The sequence below is a fragment of the Anomaloglossus baeobatrachus genome, chromosome 4, assembly GCF_048569485.1.
Source record: "Anomaloglossus baeobatrachus isolate aAnoBae1 chromosome 4, aAnoBae1.hap1, whole genome shotgun sequence".
In the NCBI taxonomy this organism is placed as follows: Eukaryota; Metazoa; Chordata; class Amphibia; order Anura; family Aromobatidae; genus Anomaloglossus; species Anomaloglossus baeobatrachus.
Window position 1 is genome coordinate 72,813,165 of NC_134356.1, and position 23,578 is coordinate 72,836,742.

Sequence of the window (23,578 nt, forward strand, 5' to 3'; positions counted from 1 at the left end):
AGTATTTTTTATAAGATAGGACCTGCAGTCTGTTGCTTCTAAATGAAGAGGTTGCACCCAGCAGAGTCATCAGAAGGCAGTGGAGGGGCATGTCTATGACTGTTGAGAATGCTCTACAAGATTAGACTCTGTGTGATGCTATGCCATGAGCAATATGAATAGAAGGGTAGTCAGACAAGCCGGGATCATATGCCAGGAGGTAACGTAGAAGATTCAGGGAGCAGACAGAGATGTGGTCATGAAGAGGTCTGAGGTCAGAAACCCGGAGGTAATTTATAAGGTTCAGGGAGCAGACAGAGACGTTGTCAGGAAGAGGTCCAAGGTCAGAAGCCATAATTAGAATACTTACACCAGACAGCAGCCAAGAGCATACTGAGCAAGTAAGAAGTACGACTGGCAAAGTTCAGATAGAGCAAGCTCAGTAAAGAATCAGAGCAATTATCAGGAACAAGGCGCATTTGTGAAGGCAACTCCCAAAACCAGCGTGGACCCTAGTGCTGAAAGACAACTTGTAAGGAAGTGCAAAAGGCACATAGCAGAGTATTTTCAAATGAAAAATGATCCACACAGTGGAGTCATGATAAAAGCATTCTGAATGCAAAATACTCGGCACAGTCGAACCGTGAGACTCTACTTCAATTTAGAGAACTGTGGCTTTTCTACTCAATCCTTCAATGGACCCAAGGCTGGCCTTAGGGATATGTGACCTCTATAGTCTCACTTGGATGACACTGTAGTTAATGACACTGCCACCTGGTACTTTCCTAGTTTATTGACTGGGCAGTATTACTTGGCCACATATAATATACAATATGAGGAGGAAGTGTCAATAGAAGCTACTACACCTGGCACTAACCAACCAAAGGCTGGCCATGAGTGGACACTAGGAAATTGAGTATATTTTTTATTGAATCTGTTTGTCAGTTAAAATTCATTATTATTCTTTTTTTGTTCCGTTACAATGTTGGTTACCCTTTGATAGTGCCTTACAATGTGAATGCAGATACAAAGGTAGCGTCTTGATTCAGCCCAGAAGAATGACTTCCTCCTTCTTGAAGTTACCGTATTACTACCCCGAGCGTAAGATCTCTTTTTCTGAAGATGATGTAAGCTTAGATTTCTTAGTGTTTTCTGATGATGCACTATTTCCATTACGGTTACAACAGAGTGTATCTTTTACCACTGTCCAAAAATCATTAGAAGCATAACAATAAATGAAAGGGTCAATACAGCTATTCAGTGACGATAGAGAGAGCGTCAGCACATACCAGAAGTACAGTTGGTTATGATGCTTCCAATCTTTTGCTAAGTAATGAAGAACAAGTAGGATGTTGCTGGGTGTAAAGCAGAGGATGAACACGAAAAGCACCAGTGATATTAATTTAATCACACGGCTGTAGGACTCTTTCTTTTTTGTCAGTGTCACCAGTACCAGCACATAGCAAAAAAATGTGACCACAGATGGAATGGCAAACCCTACAATGAATAGTCCAAGAAAATATAGCCTGTACCACTCATAGCCTGAACAGCTTGCCCAGATATCATTGCAGGTAATTCTGTATGGATTGTTAAAACATTTTGTCTGTGGTACAAAAGCGAATACAGATACAGCAGCGATTGCCACAAGCCAAATCCCAATGGAAGCACACGTTGAGCGCTTCCAATCACGTAGACCTTTTGCACTAAACGGATGGACTAGACCAATATAGCGATCAATACTGATGGCCATGAGAAATAATACGGAGCAATACATATTTCCATAAAATACAGCAGTGACTATCCGACAGAGAGTTTCTCCAAAAATCCAGTTGTTTTCCATGAAATAGTAAGTTATCTTGAAGGGAAGAGCCAACATGAATAACAAGTCTGCGACAGCCAGGTTGAGTAGTAATATAGTAGAAGGCATCTTCTTCGCTCGGAAAATGAGCACCCACAAAGCAATACCATTTGCTGGAAGACCGAAGAAGAGAACCGCACTATAGAAAGCGGGCACAACCCTGGTAGTGATTGGGGAGTTCAGGTGCTCCTGAATTTCATGTTCCAAAATTGATGATGTACAATTTTTGAGAATGAAGCTTCTGGTCCTTACAGGAACTGTAGAGAAGAAAGAAATTTCATTACATTAATATTAAAATAAAATTACATAAATTCTATGAGGAAATTCTGAGTAAATTGAGGCAGGTCCTCTGTTCAGTATCCTAAATCATTAGCTAGAGGGAAGAGTGGTTAGGTGAAGAATGAAGTGGTTGAAGTTCTCATTTTGATAGACCTGTTCAGACTCAAAAGGGCATAATATAATTTCATATCCCCTGTGGTGGTGATTTAGGGATTTTGAGGACCACTAGGTATCTCCAATGATTACAGCTGATAGATGTGGGTCCAAACAAGAGGTGATTTAATGATCAGCTTATTGTCAATGAACACTTCTAATAATAAGAGATTATTCAAAACAGAGAATCTGAACCATTCTCATGCTAAAAGTTAGCAACCTGACTTATTGTAGATCCATCCATAATATAATTATCTATCCTTTCATAAGGATTCAGATGTCAGTTATTTTGCGTACAAGCTCTATACCTGTTCTTCACAAAGACATGTACAATATTGATCAGAGTGTGGGATCAAAATCCTCAGTCTATGGGTCCTAGAAAAAAATCAGATAGCACTAAGATGTCATCCATGTGCTGTCTGATTTTCACAGACTGTTAGGACAAAGTGGAAACATCTTTTTTTTTTTTAAATACGATAAAAACTGGTGCAAAACAAACCAAACTTGGATGACATCGATGAAAATCACTTATGACACTCAGTCTGTTTTCATCATCAGTCCTAACACTTATTAAAAAAGACTATGGGGCCAATTCCTTAAAGCTTTTGTGCCAGAAAACTGGTCTAAAAGCTCTGAAAAGTTGGCAAATGTTGCTCAAAAACGTTGCGAATTTTGCCATTTTCACATTATTTCAGCAGAGCTGGGAAGTAGCCGGATGGCCTGGCACTGCGATACGATCCTTGCTCAAGTCACTTGTGTGACTCCAGCAATGGATGTAGCACTTGGTCAGCATGCTGAGCTCTCTATAACACTGGACATAAAAAAAAAACCTGCTCACAGATTGTTTAATCAGTATGTGAGACATGGTCATTTCTAAGAAGTTAGTGTAATGAGTAATGAAGCAATTTGGAACCATCTGCAAGCCATATGAGGAAGTGATTGCATCTCCTGACAAGGCGTAGGCTGGACAGCACAATAAGATATACAAGTAGTGATGACAGAAGAAAACATAGAGATCATCTAAACATGTATCTGTAAATAAAAGTCTGGAGAACTATCCTAAGCACATACAGATGTCTGAAAAATGGGAATGGAATTTAGTTGTATCCATAGTGTTTGTGGTCATCAAGGTAAGGCCATAGTGGGTGCAACACTTGACGCCTGTTATGACCTCCAGAAATTTCAGGACATCTCGTAAAAATAGGACACTTGTGTACCTCTCCATAAAGAAAATTTAAGGCATCCGTGATTTTTTGAAGCCGAACAAACGTATCCCTGTAGCGCATAGCGCAGGGATTTCATGATGGCACAAAGCCTTATTTGTTTATTATTAGGTGATGGAGTTTGGTTTTCGCTAGGTAACACGGGCAAGCTGCTGTTTACCAATCAGTACCAGTCTTTTCCCTGCTTACATTTAGCTGTTTTGAAATAAGTGTGGGAAAGTAGGGTACATAAGGTCAGTAAGTCATCAGCTGTTTCACTCACAGCTGACGGGTGAGAAGTTTTCTCATGGACAACCTTCTTCAGCAGCTGATCAGTAGGGTCAGCGAACCAGATGGGATGCATTGGATGAAGAATTTACTCGGGGATGCAAGTGTCGCGGGCGGAGGAGGGGACACCGCGCTCTCCCACTGCTCGGGTCCGGCTGCGGCTGCTGCTGCTGCTCGGTGGCTCGAGCGATGGGCCAGATCCCGGGGACTCGAGCGGCGCTCCTCGCCCGTGAGTGAAAGGGGATTGGGTTTTGGGATAGTTTATTGTCCGTGACGCCACCCACGGTTGTGGTGATTAAGTGGACACCACCGCTGCTCTGTCTGGGGAGCCCAGGAGTGATGGTATGGAGCAGCCAGTTGTTGATTTGCCCCTCCGTGGGTAGGGGTTTTGGTGGTCCCGGGGCCCAGTGATGGGGTTGGTATGGTGGTCAGGCGGGTATGGGGCCTGCGGAGGTGCAGGGGCGCAGGGGCCGCACGGCACGGAGGTACTCACTCAGCCAGTAAACACGACACAGTTCTCGGTAAACAAACGGCTGGTTGGAGGGGTCCCTCGGACGGTTACGGTGCTGATGTTCCCTGCAGTTAGCGGTGACGGTCTCTTCCCTGCACCTATGTAAAGTCTTTTTGGTAGCGATGGGTTCCCACCGGTTACCCGCTCCCCGGCTTGGATATGGGCCGGAGGAGCACCTCTCTTGCCCGCAGGCGCTGGCCCTGGGAAACTGGTGCCTTGGCGGTGACGGTGTCTCCCCTTAACGGTTGGACTGTTGCCTTCAATCGGGACTTGGTTGTTAGGAGACAGAGGTCCCCTTCACTGACGGATTTGGCAAATTATGGCGACTCCTAGCCTTGCCGGGATCCGAAAGGCCCCTGCCCTGGTGCTGACTGTATACTGCTCCGGTACCGCCGGGTCACCACCCGTCCGCGGTCCTTCCAGCAACCTCCAAGCAGTCCCCCTGCAGACTATCACCGCCATCTGCTGACCTTGCTGTCTCAGTCCGGGGCACACACCCGGACCAACTTCAGGCTTTACAAACTGTTTCTTTTCACTGTCTCTACTCTCACTGTTTACTCCTTCACCTCCCTAGCTTAACTGCCTGGTTCTCCCGCCTCCAGGGCTGTGAACTCTTCGGTGGGTGGAGCCAACCGCATGGCCCACCCCCTGCTGTGGATATCAGCCCCTGGAGGAAGGCAACAAGGATTTTAGGTTAGCCTTGGTGTACCTGCCGGGAATGTGGGGTGCATGTGATGTTGTGACCTGTGACCCCTGGCTTGCCCAGGGCGTCACACAAGAGCTGCCGAATTACCTGTCAGTCACTCGACCGGAGAAGCAGCAGTCCTCAGCGGTGGAGGTCTGGTCGGCGCAGCTGAGGAAGCAGCAGGAAATGCGCAGAGGAATAGGAAGAGGAGAGATGTCTATTCACTGCCAGTCGTGCAGAGAAGAGCTGGAGCTGTTTGGAAGGTGACAGGACGCCACGATGAGAGAGCGTCGAGGAAGACATCTGCAGTATCGCGTGAGCAGTAGACGTCGCGAGAAGAGGTCGCTTGAGATCATCGCAAGATCCTGGCGTGTCATTGCAGGATTCTCAGCGGCCGCGTCATCCAGATGCGCTCGTCTCCGCACATGAGCTGTACTTTCCTTCCGGTGGCCGAGGGGAAGCAGAAAGCGCTGGGTCCTCAGTGAGCAGAGACCTGCTGCCAGGCTGTAATGTACCACCGCTGCTATCACAAAAGAGCTTACCTGATGCGGCGGCGGTCCTACAGGCTTGGTCATCTGAGGACACGTCCAGCGAGACCTGCAAAGCAACAGAATGTCTGGGGCCCGCGGCTCGAGGGCCAAGGATCTCCGTTGCCGAATGGCAGGAGCTACCCATCGGGATGCCGGAGAGCTTACAATGGACTGGTGAGATATCTTACCCCCTGCTCTCTAATATTTGTGGAGTAGGGACTAGAGACAGTTTGAGAGATATAATGTACAGTGTGTTTGCTGAATACATGCAGGGAGAGGGTAGGGTAGCTCCCACACAGACACATTGTCCCCAAGATGTACACTGCTTGAATGGCATTCCTCAAACTTGTTTTAAGGAAGCCATAACATGCCAGTCCTCCCCCTAGGGATTCCATTTACACAATAGTGTTAAGGAAAAGATCTGGAAAAAAGAATACATAGATATTTTTTCACTTCTTCCAGCTAGCAAAGATCAGTCCCATGTTGGGGGGTCTGAGGCCAAAAGTGAAAGTGACGGTGATAAGAAAAAGATTTTTTAAGGTATTTCACAATTGGCTTCAAGCTTTTTCCATATATGCGTCGGTGTAAGGCTATATTCACACGACTGTACCGTTTTTGCGGTTCGCAAAAAACGGTCCTGTTTTTTCATGGATGCAACTGTGTGGCATCCGTATTGTTCTGTATACGGGCCATGTGTCATCCGTGTGTCAACCGTGTGTCATCCGTGTGCCTTCCAAGTTTTTTTGGGGCCCGCAAATAACGGAAGCAGCTAAATAGATAAATAGATGGATAGCTATAGATAGATAGATAGATAGATAGAGGTATAGATAGATAGAGGGATAGATAGATAAATAGATAGATAGAGGGATAGATAGATAGATAGATAGATGGATAGATAGATAGAGGTATAGATAGATAGAGGGATAGATAGATAAATAGATAGATAGAGGGATAGATAGAGGCAGAGAGATAGATAGATAGATAGATAGATAAATAGATAGATAGATAGAGGAATAGATAGAGGCAGAGAGATAGATAGAGGGATAAATAGAGAGAGGAATGAATAAATGAATGAATAGAGGGATAGATAGAGGGATAGCTAGAGGGATAGACAGACAGACTGACAGATATATAGATAGATAATAGATGAGAAAGACATATGATGTCCCATTCCCCAGCATTTTGTAATCTTGCACCCTTTAGTGCCTTTCATGTGGCACTAAAGGGTGCTTAGCCTTGTATTTAGCCAAAAAATAAGTAAAGAATTAAAAAAAAGACCTGGGGTCCCTACTATTTTTTGTAGCCAGCTCAGGTAAAGCAGACAGCTGCAGCCTGCAGACCACAGTTGGCAGCTTCACCTTGGCTAGTAATCCAAAACAGAGGGCACCCCACGCTGTTATTTTACATTAAATAAATAATTTAAACAAAAAACGTGGGGTCCCCTCCAAATTTGATCATCAGCCAAGGTAAAGCAGACAGATATGGTCTTTTATTCTCAGACTAGGGAGGTCCGCGGTTCTTGGACCCTCCCTAGCCTAAAAATAGCAGGCCGCAGCCGCCACAGAAGTGGCGCATCCATTAGATGTGCCAGTTCTGGTGCTTTTTCTCAGCTCATCCCGATGCCCTGGTGCAGTGGCAAATGGGGTAATATATAGGGTTGATGCAATAGCATCAAGCCCTGGGGTTGGTGATGTCACTGCGTCTATCAGATACCCGACATCACAACCCAGTCAGTAATAAAAAAATAAGTAATAAAAAAATGACGACACATTTTTATTTGAAAAAACACTCTCCAAAACATTCCCTCTTTCACCAATTTATTGGAAAGAAAAAACAAATCCTGGTCCAGCATAATCCAATAAGGGGGTCCCACGTCAATCAATACTCACTGTCCCAGTCAATGAAGAACAGAATGTTACCCGTTGCCTGGGAGAGCAGTGCAGTGACCTGAGCTAACATCATGAGGTCAGCCCAGGTCACTGCAGGGCATGACCAGAGCTGAGTTCAGGAGGTTAGCTAGGTACATTACCTATGGTGATGGAAGCCGCTGCACTCCTAATGTCAACGCTGGTCACTGAGTTCAATGACCGCCACGTTCTCAGATCACCTCTTGCGAGCGGCCTGTGACGTCACCGCTAGTCACAGTCTTGGGCCGCCCGCGAGAGGTGATGTATGAATGCAGCTTCAGTGACAAGCGCTGAGTTCAGGAGTGCAGAAGTTCATCACCGCAGGTAATGAACTTTACTAAACTCCTGTCGGCAACGCTCATCATCCCCGCGGCTGCTCGCACTGCAGTGCGGGCATATGCTGACACACTACAATGCAGGCATATGCTGACACATTGCAGTACGGGCAGCTGCGGGGTTGGCGCGAGAGCGGGACACAGACTGCAGGGGCACCCGACGGAGGTCACACGGAAGTGCTTCCGTGCGGCTTTCCGGGATTTTGTGGACCCATTGACTAGTATTGAGTCACGGTCCGTTATTATGGAACAGAATCGGACACGTTCCATAATAACGGAACTGACAAACGGCATCCGATGTGTTTTTTTTTGTAGGATCGGATGCACATGGAAGTGCTTCAGTGTGCCATCCGATCCTACACAAAAGACATTGAAAAGATTGTCCTGTCAGTGGGTCCGCAAAAAAACAGGAATTGACCAGGACAAACAGAACGGTCATGTGAATGAGCCCTTAGGCGAGAGGTTCCCTAGCATTTGCAATGGCCTTTTTCAGCACATTGACGCAATTCTGGAAACATACTGTAACTTCAGTGGGGTAGCATGGCTATCTTATGACAACTCTTTCCGTCAGAAGATGTCGGTGCACCCGACAATGAGATGGGATGAAAAAGATGTGGGTTTGTGGCTTAACCTTATGCTGCCACAGAGAAATAATTTTGTAAGGCAGACAGCTAGTCTGCAGGTCAAGAAAGGTGTATGTTTTGGCTTCAATGAATCTGCCTGTAAATGGATTAATAATTGTAGATTTAGACACAAATGCTGTTCCTGTGGTGGGGCACATCCACTGCTTAGATGTTTTAAGACGAACACGCAGATCGGTCAAAAGAATAGTAATGCAGGGGAGCTTTTTCTCAAAATCACGGACTCCACTGAGGTGAGAAAGAATGCTCCCTCGGTTAGATTTCGATAGGTGCCTCCCTATGGGCTTTTCTTTGTCTTGTTTTTATTTTGTTTTTCTTCTTTTTTACATTGGGTAGTGCAGGATTCAGTGCCATCTGGCGGAGTCCTGCACTATCTGGATGATTGTTTGTTCATTGGCTACGGAGGTTCTGATTTGTGTTTAGAATTGCTTCACAAATTTTTGGTTTTATGGATTATTTCGGGGTCCCTGTAGCCAGTGAAAAGACGGGTTATCTTTATTAGAAGTTGGAATTTTTAAGGATTACTATTGATGCTATGGCTATGTAATGCAGTCTTTCCAATGAAAAATTGGTTCAGTTACAATTAGTGATGGGCCAACCCGAACTGTAAAGTTCGGGGTCCATATCGAACACATGGTGTTCGTGTACACGATCCCAAACACGAGCTTTCTGGGAAGTTCTTGTTACAGTTTGGGCCCAGTTCGGTCCAGGGGTTGTAAAAAAAGAAGCACATTATTAAAAAACATGATTATACTTACAGGTCCCACGACGCGTCCTGCAGACTATCTCCCAACCGCTTCTGCTTCCGTGTCTGATCATCGGCCATGTTCGCAGTGACCTCAGGGTTCACCCAAGTCCATGGCTGGTGGACTCGATTGAACTTTGACTGTCACTGTGCGAGTCTCGCATTGCATCACCCGATACGGCCTCACACTCTCCCGACAGGAGCGGTAGACTGCATGTATTTCCATGCAGCTGAGGCGCTCGTGTTCGGAGAGTGTCAGTCCATGCTGGGTGATGCTGATGCAAGACTGCAAAAGTCATACGTAAATGGAATTCCAGCCTCAGTGTCAGCCTGCTTCTCACTCTGCATAGATGCTGTCTGTACAGTGTGATGAAGCAGAGCTGACAATGCTCTGCCTGCTTCTCACTCTGCATAGATGCTGTCTGTACAGTCTGATGAAGCAGAACTGACAATGCTCTCCCTGCTTCTCACTCTGTATAGATGCTTGTCTGTGCAGTATGATGAAGCAGAGCTTCATTCCGATTGCCATCACACCAGAGCAATTGGCATGAGCCGGGATAAACGCCAGATATGGCGCGTCTACTATGAGGCATACAGGTAAGACTACTTTCACCATACTATTACCTGTACGCCCATAGTAATATCTTAAAACTGTCAAAAGGGTGACAGATTCCCTTTAAGTTGTTTTTATTTTGTATGTTTGTATGTTGTTTTTTTTTTTCATTTTTCCTTGACAACTTTGCTTATTCAGATGTTTTAACCAGATTCAGAAATGCAATTTGTATCAAATGTCACATTTTTTGGCACATCTCCCTCCAAGTGTTCCCTTGGAGTAAGCTTTCTGGAGTTTTCAATTTCGCACATTGCAAATTTTTAAAGGATTTGAAACTTTTGAGGTTAAACAGAAGGAAATACTTGTTAAATACAAAAATGAAAAAGCTTATTTGCTTTTGTGTTAAGTTCATGAACCGCATGCTTTATTTTGATGAATTTGGCTTATATAAACGTCAAGACAAGAAAAGTGAATTCAATAAATGGCAAATAATGAATGTATCTCTATCATACTGAGTTGCATGCAGCACCCAATGAAGCAACGCCAAATCTATGCAGTTTTATAATGTAAAACTGCCACCATCAGGATCCTCTTTAAAGTGGCATACTTTTTTCTTTCTAATGGTTTTGTTTTTTTCAAAATCTTTACTGAAAAAAAAAAAGCTCAGAAAACTCTGCATAAAGTTTGGGCACCCGTGATCAAAATTACTAATATTGAAAACAGTTAAGCAAGTTAAAGATGAACTGATTTCTAAAAGGGATGAAATGAAAAATGACACATTTCCTTTGTATTTTAGGCTAAAACAGAAATTAAAAAAAAATATTTTACATTTTAAATATTACAAAAAGTAAAATGAGCAAAAGCAAAAGTTTGGACACCTTTGGAGATTTGTGTGCTCAGATAACTGGTCAAGGTTTGGACTTTATCAAGGCTAAGGGATACAAATTTCATAGCTTTATAAAATCTCAGCCTCCTCTAACCTTGTGCCAATAAAACAGAAGACATGGGTTCTTCTAAGTAGCTGCCGAGCACTCTGAAAATGGTGGAGGCCCACAAAGCAGGAAAAGGCTATAAGAAGATAGTGTTTCCAAGTTGCCCTTTCCTTTCCTAATTGAAAAATGGCTTTAACAGGGACAGTAGAGGTCAAGGTAAGGTCTGGAAGACCAAGCAAAATTTCTGTGACCTGCTTATAGGATTGCTAGAGTTAAATGTCTCCATCTTCTCCATTGTGTCAGTACATGGAAATTGAACTACACTCAGATGACATCCAAGTGCAGTCCAATGTTTTCCATGCATTCAATGACTTGAATCGCCAACTGCGATCTGATAATTGGATCAAACACAGACATGTACCAATTTTCTTCCTCAGACACTCTGAGGAAAAAAATTTGACTTGTGCACAGACCCATAGATTAACATTGATCCGAGTGCAATTCGATGTTTTGTTGGATCACACTTGGAACCAAAATACAGTCATGTCAACCGGGCCTTAGGATATGTGCACACCGCTTGTTTCAGGCACAGTCTTCCTCCAGTTTGCTGGAAAAAGTGCCCCATAATGTGAACATAATATACAACAATGTCAAAACAACATTTCTGTGCACATGTTCCATCTTATGTCACATATTTTAAGATAAGAGTTTCTGAACACTGAAGTGGTTAAGACGATTGGCAACGCTGCTATTGCTAAAAAGCCATCTGTTTGCTACACTTGAAAGACACTGGAGGTAGAACCATGACCAAAACTACAGCAAATCCAACGGCGAAGCTACTTCAGTAACATGACTGCCTACATTTTCTTGAAGTGTCTTTGCTTTGGAAAACTCGGAGGGTGGACTGGCATCTAGAAGACATCATGTGCACTTAGCGTAACGTTTTCAAAGTTCTTTTTAACTCAGAACATAGCATTACTAATATTGTATAAGGACCAAGGAGCTTCAAATTATGTCTACAGCTTTTATGGACATCTAACAATAAATTTTGAAAATCAAAGCCATGCCTTTTGGAAGAAGGTATCACACTGATGTTCTCCCTTGTGAATTGCCATGATTATGTAGGAGGTGGCCAGATTAACCCATTAATATGATGTACATACAGTATAATGTTTATTAAAGTAAATGTCTAAATGCTGCTACTGGAGAGTACAGCTGGTGATGTAGCAGAGCTGGAGCAGTGCCGTGGTCAGCGCCATCTAGCGTTCGGCAGTTTAAAGTATTTTATTGTATATTGCATTTTACTGTATAGTGTGTATTTTATACTATAAAATCTGTCATGTGTGACTAATGTGTTAATCGTGTAATGTTAAGTAGGAATGTTAGTAGATAGGTATTAGCGTTAGAGACGATTTGAGTATGTAAAGTGTCATAGATACATCCTGGTTGCAGAGGGAACTAGAGCCAGGATGGGAGGAGTGTCAGAGAGCAGAGGGTTGACTAGTGAGACAGGCTAAGAAAAGAGTTCAGCAGGCTTTACACGCTACGATATTTCTAGCAATTGCTAGCGATATTGTATGCAAAAGCACCCGCCCCCGTCATGCATGCGATATCGTGTGATCGCTGCTGCAGCGAACATTATCGCTACACTTACCCGGTCGGCGGCGGCGCTGTGACTGCCGAGCAATCCCTCCCTCAAGGGGGAGGTGCGTTCGGCGTCATGGCGACATCACCACGACGTCACTAAGCGGCCGGCCAATCAAAGCGGAGGGGCGGAGATGAGCGGGACGAACATCCGGCCCACCTCCTTCCTTCCTCATTGTGGGCGGGACGCAGGGAAGGAGAGGTGCCTCGTTCCTGCAGTGTCACACACAGCGATGTGTGCTGCCGCAGGAACGATGAACTACATCTACAAACAACCATTAACGATTTTGGGTTTTAGGACGACTTCTCCATGGTGAACGATTTTCACCACTTTGGAGGACGTTTAAGGTCGCTGGTAAGTGTTACACGCTGCGATACCGTTAATGACGCCGGATGTGCGTCACTAACGACGTGACCCCGACGATAAAACATTAACGATATCGTAGCGTGTAAAGCCCCCTTTAGTTCTGCAGAAAGGTTCTAGGTGTGCGGACAGTGTTTGGTAGCTTGGGCCCATCAAGAAACAGGGAGGTATCCTCCATTGTGTTGTGTCTGGAGCCTACAGCTCACCTTATGATGGGCACAGTATAGCCATCCGAGGCAGCGATTCGACACGGGAAGCCGCAGAGACAAAACACGGGTAATACAGAAGTTTAGACATGGCTTCTGGAAGGCTAATACACAGGGCGAGGGTTAGACAGGAAAAGTACCCAAAAGAACAGCGGCAGCAGATCAGGATTGTATGGCCATTTCTGTTCAGAAGATTGAAGGACAAATAAATCAGTTGCTGTTGTTTTGTAAAGAGACTCTCTGTATGATGTGCTGCCCTGCTACGTCTACGATGATGACCAGCTACTGGGAGGTGGATGCACCCCTGAAGATGTAAGTAAGTGTCACAATACCCGGCTGGAGCGGAAAAAAAACACAAGCTCCGCCTAGCGAAGTGGAACGGAGCCCTGCCGGCCATACACCGTCTCTGGATCCCCTCTACAATTACTCACAAATCATATTGTATTTCAGTTTTGGTGGCTTCTTAAAGTGGATGCTCGGGAATTTTACAAAATGGTCTGAGAGCAGAAATGTGTTAAAATAATGAAAAAAAAAATCACATAATCAATCCCCTGCTATTCCGATGATCCACACTGGTCCAGTAAAGCTATCACGTCTATCACTCCATTCATCATTGGCCTCTGTGGTTGCAATTGCATGTACAACACGTGAACACAGACCAGTGATTGGTTGCGGCGGCCATGTGAAATTGCTATCTTAATTTATTTCTTGCCTTTATTTTTTTTAAATTCCAGAAACACCTAATTTTATGTAATTTTGTTTTATTAAATATTCTCCTTGTCATTGAAGTTAGGCATTTAGGATTGAATTGTTTATTTCTATTACTCTTTTGAAAACTGCCCCAAAAATATACATTGGGATAGTATAAAAAGAATTAAAATACTGAAAATACCAACAATTCTTAACTGTATCTTCTGTAGGTCGTTAAGAGGTCATTTTCCACTCCTCAGTAATTTACTGCCACAAGTGGGATATATTTTCAATTGTACCATACTATAGTTAAAACCAGTATATAAACAAGACCCTATGAATGTATACAGAGATAAGTACTTATTATACACAGCTAGGAATAGCAAGGAGGGCCAGAGCTCCTCATGGCTCATTCATACTCTACATAAAAGAGTAGAAAAGACAAGACAACTACTGTCGATATATCCACAAAATGGAAAGTTTTCTGTTCAGGACCTCCATTATCACAAAGGCAAATAGAGAGGCTTCAGCTCTGGTGGACGTAGCCCATGCATGTGTTTTACGTGGTTAGTTTGGTCCTCCATAGGGATGATACCTGACTATCAGGGGTTTCAGGAATTAGTTCAGCTGTTATCTGAAGAACAATTATTCTTTAACATGAATAATTGGATTAAATGAAATTTATATAAATGTATGTACATATCATAGCCTATAAGTCTATGTACTCCTATATCACCTGCTATAAGTGTATGTATTCCTATATCACCAGCTATAAGTGTATGTATTCCTATATCACCAGCTATAAGTGTATGTATTCCTATATCACCAGCTATAAGTATATGTATTCCTATATCACCAGCTATAAGTGTATGTATTTGTGTCGCCAGGGGTTAAGGGGATACCCAGAACCGGGCCAAGGGGTTGCTTCTGGAAAGGGGATCACGGTGTCGTGGCCCGGTCCGTGCTCCCTGGTTCCACAATAAAAAGGGGGGTTATGTTCGTGACGCCACCCGTGGAATGTGATCAGAGATGACCACCGCTGCTGCAGAACCTCCGGGGTGATGGAAGGCAGCTTGAGATGGGACGGCTCCCCACGGGTAGAGCCTTTTCCCCGGGGCAGTGTGTTAGTCTATGGGGGGAGTGCAGGACACGAGCACAATAAACAGGCAGACTCACGGTTTTGCAGTTTCTTTGTCCTTTACTGTAGATGGCATTCAGCAGAGTACTGTCCACGGAGTCTGTGAGGGGTTCAGGGCTTCTCCCACCCAGCCGGGCCGTTTTGGCTTCCTTGCCTGCACTGTGTGTCTGTGGCCCCGCTGCTGAGTGAACTATGCAGCTGGCTCTGCTCTGCTCTGCTCCTAGGTACCGACCTGACAGGCAACTCGAGTCCTTACTAGTATGTTCCTGAACTCTGCGTTTGTTGCTTGTGTCTGTGGTACAGGTGAAAGATCTGGAATCTTCACTTCTCTGGTGGTAACTGTGCAGCATGTAACCTGCAGTCTCGGATCCAGCATCCGTTCTGTGTGCTCCACTGGGGATGAGCTCAGCAATGCTCTGCCTCCCAGGAATGTTCTCTGTGTAATCTGTCTCCTTTCCTCAGACCCTCAGCTAGGCCTGGAATTGGTCAGTGGATCCTGAGGTGAGCTAAAGCCAGCTTCCAACCTGCAGAGATCTTGTCTCCTCAGTGCTCTGCACTGAACTTCCAAACTGAAACTACTCCTGACCATTTCCTCCCTCCACCAGAATATACAGGGAAGCAGCTTGGTCTCCCCCTTCTGGCCAGGAGGTCTTGGTGTTGTGTGTGGGGAGTTAACCCTTTGTGTTGTTACTGTGGCAACCCTGGGGTGCCACATTCCCCCTTAGTGAAGAACAGTACTCCGGGACTGTGAAACAAACAAACAAGTTATCACAACAATTATATATATACAGAGTCTCAAAAGGAAAAAATACAAAAACCTTAAAGCTCAAAAAGAGTCCAAAATGTTCAAAAATATATAAGTGTTCATACAGTATAGTCTCTGTAGGTACTGGGCTTTTGGTCTTAACGTTGCAATTAAATAAACATTTCAATCAACAAACACTTCTTAAAGGTGTCTCTACTCTGGTCATAAGTGCAGTAGGCCTCACGGCCCTCGGGCCACCAACAATGTGATCAAGTTGTAACTCTCCGTGCTGCCACCTTACACCACTCTTCTCTCACCTTTACTGTACACTAAACTGTTACGGTTTTTCATATAAACATTATAACATATGTACATTTTATATGCAATTCCACATTAGTCTTTATATCTTGCTGGTATCTGACCCTGAGTACTACGCTGTGATCTGCGTACTGTTGGTGTACTGGGTGTACTTAGCATAATGGTGTGGGTGGAAGTGTACCTATTTGGTGTTTCTGGTACTTGTGAGGATGGGGGGCTGACTGTAGGACTGGCAAGCTCACTGGGACCAGGAATCTGTTCTTCCTCTACGGTTTCGACTTCCAGTTCTTCTTGTCTTGAGACTTCTTGTGGAATGGGTTCTGATTGTGGTTCCACCACTTGAGGGAAGGCGATCATTGGGACTACTACTGCTCCATAGTAATTTGGCCATGTTTTTGGGAAATCTCCTAAGACTGTATGGAACACATCTTCTTCCTTCTTGACAGGTTGTACCTGTATGGGTAAGGTGACTTCTGGTGTCTTCAGGGTTTCAGGACACGGTTTGAGTTGATCTCTTGACACGACAGCTGATGTCCTTCCTTCATCCTTACTGATGAGACACACTTTGGGATTATCCATACTTGATGGTAAGACTGTATATGGGGTGGTTTCCCACTGATTATCCAATTTGTTTGTGCGTCGTTTCCTCTTGAGAACTTGGTCACCAGGTTGCAATGGGGTTGCTAGAGCATGCTGGTTGAAGTTTCTCTCCTGTCTTCCCCTAGCTTGTTGGAGACTTTTCTCTACGCACTCTTGTACTTGGCGATACTGCTGCTGACGTAGGGTATCCCAATTGGATTCTTGAACTTCTGCATCTGGCTTCAGAATTCCCATATCTAAATCAATTGGCAGTTTACCGGGCCTTGCACGCATGAGGTAAGCGGGGGTGCAGTTTGTAGAACTCACCGGGACATGATTGTACAAGTCCACCAAGTCTGGCAATTTCTCTGGCCATTGATTTCTTTCTGACTCTGGTAAGGTCTTCAACAGGTCAATCACAATATGGTTCATCTTCTCACATAAGCCATTTGTTTGGGGATGGTATGCTGTTGTGCGGATCTTTTTACAGCCATACATGTTGCAGAATTCTTGGAAAATCTGTGATTCAAAAGCTGGACCTTGATCTGCAAGGACTTGTTCTGGGTAACCATGGGGTCTGCAAAAGTACGTCTGGAATGCTTTAGCTGCTGTTCTAGCTGTAAGGTCTTTCACGGGTACCACCACTAAGAAGCGTGAGTAATGGTCCACGATGGTTAAGGCATAGACATAGCCGGACCGGCTTGGTGACAACTTGACGTGGTCTAATGCGACTAGCTCGAGTGGTTGCTTGGTTACTATGGACTGGAGTGGAGCTCTCTGGTTCTGTTGATCCTTTCTTCTGAGGTTGCACGGTCCGCATTTTCTACACCAATCTTCAATTGATTTTCTCATGCCAACCCAGTAGAATCTTTCTCTTAAGAGCACTTCCAACTTTTTCCAACCAAAATGACCAGCACCGTCGTGGTAAGCTTCCAGAACCATCTTGACGTCTCTCTTGGGCACGATGATCTGCCAGACCAACTCATGTGTTTTTGGATTGGTGTGCCTTCTACAGAGCTTCCCTTGGTAGAGGAACAATTTACCTCTCTCTTTCCAGAGATGTTGTGTCTCAGCTGGGGCATTCTGATTAGGGTATGCACCTTGTTGTGTAAGCAGTTCTTTCACTAGCTTCACAGCTGGATCGCTGTCTTGTGTGTCAGCCCATCCGTGGTGCGCTAATGGGTTGAGAGTTGCCTGCTGTTGTTTTTGGTAGACACTCGGTTGATACTGTCCCACCTTAGGACGGTGAAAGGCCGGCAGCTCAATTTCTTCCAGTCCCTCCGGTTCCTCTTCCACGTTCCCCGAGTGTGGCATCTGGGATAAGGCATCTGCATTCCCATTCTTGTGGCCTGCCCTGTACTTGATGACAAAGTTGTAGTTTGACAGTCGGGCTATCCATCGCTGTTCCAGCGCACCTAGTTTTGCAGAATCCAGGTGGGTCAACGGATTGTTGTCAGTAAAGATGGTAAATTCTGCAGCTGCCAGGTAGTGTTTGAAACGCTCTGTTACAGCCCAAACTACTGCCAGTAGTTCTAACTTGAAGGAGCTGTAATTCTCTGGGTTTCTTTCTGTAGGCCGGAGCTTCCTGCTTGCAAAGGCAATAACTTTCTCCTTGCCTTCCTGCCTTTGAGACAATACTGCTCCCAGTCCCACGTTGCTGGCATCCGTGTACAAAATGAAGGGTTGATGGTAATCTGGATATGCCAGGATCTCTTCTCCTGTCAGTGCCCACTTCAACTTCTTAAAGGACTCTTCTCTCTCATCACTCCACTGGAAAGGAGGATTTCGGGCTGCAGACTTCTTTGACTGTCCTACCAGGATGTCTTGTAGGGGAGCTGCTAGCTTCGTGAACCCTTTTATAAATCTTCTATAGTAGCCTACCAGTCCCAGGAATTGCCTCACCTCTTTCACGCTGGTGGGTCTCGGCCAATCTCTGATCACGGTAACTTTTTCAGGATCTGGTGCTACCCCTTCTGAGCTCACGACATGTCCCAGGTACTGTACCCTTGACTTTAGAAGGTGACACTTGGATGGCTTGATTTTCATGCCGTATCCGGATAAGGCTTCAAACACTTCTGCCAGGTCTTGTAGATGCTGTTCATAGGTCTTGGAGTAGACTATGACGTCATCCAGGTACAGGAGGACAGTTTCAAAGTTCTTATGTCCTAGGCAGCACTCCATCATTCGCTGGAAGGTTCCAGGTGCGTTGCAGAGTCCAAACGGCATACAATTGAACTCACAGAGGCCCATCGGCGTGGTGAATGCTGTCTTCTCCTTATCAGCCTCTGCCACAGGAACTTGCCAATACCCACTAGTCAGATCTAGGGTGGAAAAGTAAGTAGCGGATTTTAATGCAGCCAATGACTCTTCTATCCTAGGTAATGGGTATGCATCCTTGTGTGTAATGCGGTTGATCTGTCGGTAGTCTACACACATCCTCATGGTCCCATCTTTTTTCTTAACTAGCACTAGTGGGGCTGCCCAGGGGCTACAACTGTCTCTTATTACCCCTGCTTCTTTCATTTCTTTGAGCATGTCTTTGGCGCATTGGTAGTGAGCTGGTGGTACTGGTCTATACCTCTCCTTTATGGGTGGATGGTTACCTGTGGGTATAGTGTGCTCTACCCCTTTGATCTGCCCAAAGTCTAATGGGTGTTTGCTGAATATTTGTTCATATTCATTCACTACCCTGTATACTCCATGCTTTTGATGGGATGGTGTAGAATCGGTACCTACATGTAGCTTTTGGCACCAATCCTCCAGCTTTCCCTCTGAGCCATTGTCCTCCGCCTGATTTGACGGCTTCAAGGGCTCAACGGTGGTGATGGCGTTGTTATCAACCGTATATAGCTTAGCCATGGTAGCATACTTAGATAGGGTGACCTCATCTTCCCCACAATTTAGAAGGCGTATTGGCACTCTCCCCCTGTGTACCTCAACTATTCCTCTGGCCGTCAGTACAGTGGGCCTACTGTCTGAGTACACGGGTTCTACCAGGGCCTGATAGTCTCGCCCTCTGATGCCTATTGCGGCTCTACACCAGACCAGCATTTCTGTTTTGGGAGGAATTACAATAGGTATTGGGTCACTTACCCTTGCACTGCCAATTTCACCTCCTGACATTTCTACCTGCTGCTTCAGCATTAAGGCTTTAATTTCCTTCTGCAGGAGTCTCTGTTGCCCAGGTTTGGCAGTCTCGACGATCTGCTGCAAGACAGTAATTACCTCTGCAAAACAATTTTCAATTACATTCATTCCTAGCAGCATAGTTGGTTCACGTTCTCGTCGGTCAACATCAACAATGATAATACCCTGATTCTGCAATTCTACTCTCCCAATCTTAATGGTCATTTCTCTGAAACCAACCTGTGGTACTAATTCACCATTGCTAGCCCATATATTCAATGCAACATTAGATGGACCACTGCTAACGTCTGAATCAGCCCAGTACCTCTTATAAAGGACATGCGGAATTGATGTTATTTGGGAACCAGTGTCCAGCAAGGCGTTGAGCGGAATGCCATCCAGCACGATGGGGATGACTGGACGTCCTCCCACATACTTGTCGTGCCAGGGTGAAGGACCTTGAGAGTTCATTCCTGAGGAGCGGCCCGCCTCCCCAGGGGATCCCCATTTAAAGCACATTCACGGGCAAAGTGACCTGGCTCCTTGCAACGGCGGCAAATGGGCTGTCCATCCGGCTGGTAGCGGTCGCTGGGTCGTCCTCTCGTCGCTTGGTATCTCCTAGGCCTCATCCATGGGACATCCTCCTTGCTGGTCGCCAGCTCAATCTTGGGTGCAGACTTGGATCCACGCAGCTCCTGGACGATTCTAGCCATGGAAGCAATAGTGTCTGTAAGGGCTTCAAGCTTTTGATGGAGAGCCTCATTAGTGATGGGCTCCAGGTGGTTAGCAGCAGCCGCTGACATGGCCGATGTCACCGGCACTACTGGCTGCTTGGGTGCCACTGTAAGGTGTTGAACAGAGTCTATATCCTGCGGCTCCTCCACCTGCTGGAGGCGGATGGCTCTATCCTTTAGCTGGGCAAATGTTAGTCCTGGATCCTGGATCACCATCATGCTCAGTTGTCCCCGGTGGGAAGGGGATGAGAGTCCATCCAGGAATTGGTCTATCAGCAGCTTATCTGCTCCAGGGGCTAAGGCAGGTTCTGCTAATTTAAGTGCTCTGAGCGCCTCCTGCAAGTTTAAGGCAAAGTCTCTTGCGCTCTCTCTAGGTTTTTGCTTGCATCCAAAGAACCTCATTTTAGCCCGGCTGCCAGCAGTGGATTCAAAAGCTGCTTTTAGTCCAGCTATTATATGCTCTACAGTGTCCTTTGCATCGTCCGGCCAGGATGTAGCCTCCCGCTGGGCATTGCCGGTTAACTGTCCCATAAGCATACCAACACGCTGGGCTTCTGTCAGGGGGTACATGCTGTAGTAGATTTTTAGCTTTCCGATAAAGTCATTAAGTGTGTTGGGCTCACCTGAGTACTGCGGCAGCCACACTGCACCCGGGGTGTACGGCATCAGGAACGGCATGATAGGTGCCGCTGCACCTCCGGGTACAACAGCGTCTCCCTGCTGCGACATCTTTGCGCCCCCTTAGTTAATTTCACCAGTCTTCTTGACAGCAAGCCTGGGGCACTTTTTCTGCGTTTTCGTTCGGGTCGCAGCACCGAGCGCACCTCCTCTGCAAGCGGCGGGCGGAGTCTTAGTTTAGGCGCGATGTTTTCCCGCGCGTAGCAGGTAATGGCGTGATTAAAGATGGCGCCTGGAAAATTTTACCAATGATGTTTTTGAATTTTTCCAGGTATCTTTGCAAAGTTTAAAGTCCGTTCTTTGTTGCAACAATTCACAGTGCAAGTCTTTTATGCGATGCAATAAGTCTTTACAGGCACACGTCACCCGGGTTGCAGCCGGGTCCAGTCCGCATCCTGTTCGTGACGCCAAAGTTGTGTCGCCAGGGGTTAAGGGGATACCCAGAACCGGGCCAAGGGGTTGCTTCTGGAAAGGGGATCACGGTGTCGTGGCCCGGTCCGTGCTCCCTGGTTCCACAATAAAAAGGGGGGTTATGTTCGTGACGCCACCCGTGGAATGTGATCAGAGATGACCACCGCTGCTGCAGAACCTCCGGGGTGATGGAAGGCAGCTTGAGATGGGACGGCTCCCCACGGGTAGAGCCTTTTCCCCGGGGCAGTGTGTTAGTCTATGGGGGGAGTGCAGGACACGAGCACAATAAACAGGCAGACTCACGGTTTTGCAGTTTCTTTGTCCTTTACTGTAGATGGCATTCAGCAGAGTACTGTCCACGGAGTCTGTGAGGGGTTCAGGGCTTCTCCCACCCAGCCGGGCCGTTTTGGCTTCCTTGCCTGCACTGTGTGTCTGTGGCCCCGCTGCTGAGTGAACTATGCAGCTGGCTCTGCTCTGCTCTGCTCCTAGGTACCGACCTGACAGGCAACTCGAGTCCTTACTAGTATGTTCCTGAACTCTGCGTTTGTTGCTTGTGTCTGTGGTACAGGTGAAAGATCTGGAATCTTCACTTCTCTGGTGGTAACTGTGCAGCATGTAACCTGCAGTCTCGGATCCAGCATCCGTTCTGTGTGCTCCACTGGGGATGAGCTCAGCAATGCTCTGCCTCCCAGGAATGTTCTCTGTGTAATCTGTCTCCTTTCCTCAGACCCTCAGCTAGGCCTGGAATTGGTCAGTGGATCCTGAGGTGAGCTAAAGCCAGCTTCCAACCTGCAGAGATCTTGTCTCCTCAGTGCTCTGCACTGAACTTCCAAACTGAAACTACTCCTGACCATTTCCTCCCTCCACCAGAATATACAGGGAAGCAGCTTGGTCTCCCCCTTCTGGCCAGGAGGTCTTGGTGTTGTGTGTGGGGAGTTAACCCTTTGTGTTGTTACTGTGGCAACCCTGGGGTGCCACATATTCCTATATCACCAGCTATAAGTGTATGTATTCCTATATCACTAGCTATAAGTGTATGTATTCCTATATCACTAGCTATAAGTATATGTATTCCTATATCACCAGCTATAAGTGTATGTATTCCTATATCACCGGCTATAAGTGTATGTATTCCTATTTCACCAGCTATAAGTGTATGTATTCCTATTTCACCAGCTATAAGTGTATGTATTCCTATATCACCGGCTATAAGTGTATGTATTCCTATTTCACCAGCTATAAGTGTATGTATTCCTATTTCACCAGCTATAAGTGTATGTATTCCTATATCACCGGCTATAAGTGTATGTATTCATATACAGTCATGGCTGAAAGTGTTGGTGCCCTTAAAATTGTTCCATTGTACATCTGTGGAGACATCTTAAAATTACTGTTGGGAGAAAGCACCCTACAAATATGAGAGACCTGAAGCAGCCTTCAAAAGAAGAGTCCAAAATTCCAGTTGATAGGTGTAGGAAGCTTGTTGATTGTTATAGGAAGCAATTGATTGCAGTTATTTATTCCGGAGGGTGGGGGTGCCAACAATTGGGGTGGTTTTGTGTGAAATTATGTCCAATTAGCCTTTTTTGTGTTATTCCAATACACACAAAGGAAACAAACATGTGTATAACAAAACATGTAATTCCAATACTTTTCTGGGAGAAATACTTCATTTTCTGAAATAATTTCAAGAGTGCCAACACCTTTGGGCATGAGTGTATCAGCAGCTTTCAGCAAATATATTCCTATATCACCAGCTATAAGTATATGTATTACTATATCAGTGGCTACAAATGTATGTATTTATATATCACCGGTTATAAGTGTATGTATTCCTATATCACCGGTTATAGGTGTATGTATTCCTATATCACCTGCTATAAGTGTATGTATTCCTATATCACCGGTTATAAATGTATGTATTCTTATATCACCGGTTATAAGTGTATGTATTCCTATATCACCGGTTATAAGTGCATGTATTCCTATATCAGAGGTTATAAGTGTATGTATTCCTATATCACCGGTTATAAGTGCATGTATTCCTATATCAGAGGTTATAAGTGTATGTATTCCTATATCACCAGTTATAAGTGTATGTATTCCTATATCAGAGGTTATAAGTGTATGTATTCCTATATCACCGGTTATAAGTGTATGTATTCCTATATCAGAGGTTATAAGTGTATGTATTCCTATATCACCGGTTATAAATGTTTGTATTCATATATCATCAGTTATAAGTGTATGTATTCCTATGTCACCGGTAATAAGTGCATGTATTCCTATATCACCGGTTATAAGTGCATGTATTCCTATATCAGAGGTTATAAGTGTATGTATTCCT

General features: G+C 45.2%; 1 protein-coding gene across 1 annotated transcript in view; it reads right to left on the reverse strand.

Annotated features, from left to right (window-relative positions):
* Positions 1-756: 756 nt before the first annotated feature.
* LOC142301224 (proteinase-activated receptor 4-like) overlaps positions 757-23,578 on the reverse strand; it is a 28,852-nt gene continuing 6,030 nt past the window's right edge. The window contains exon 2 of the mRNA XM_075342246.1: positions 757-2,094. Coding sequence (XP_075198361.1) covers positions 1,070-2,094 — 1,025 coding nt within the window. The 3' untranslated portion in view covers positions 757-1,069. The remainder of the gene's footprint in view (positions 2,095-23,578) is intronic.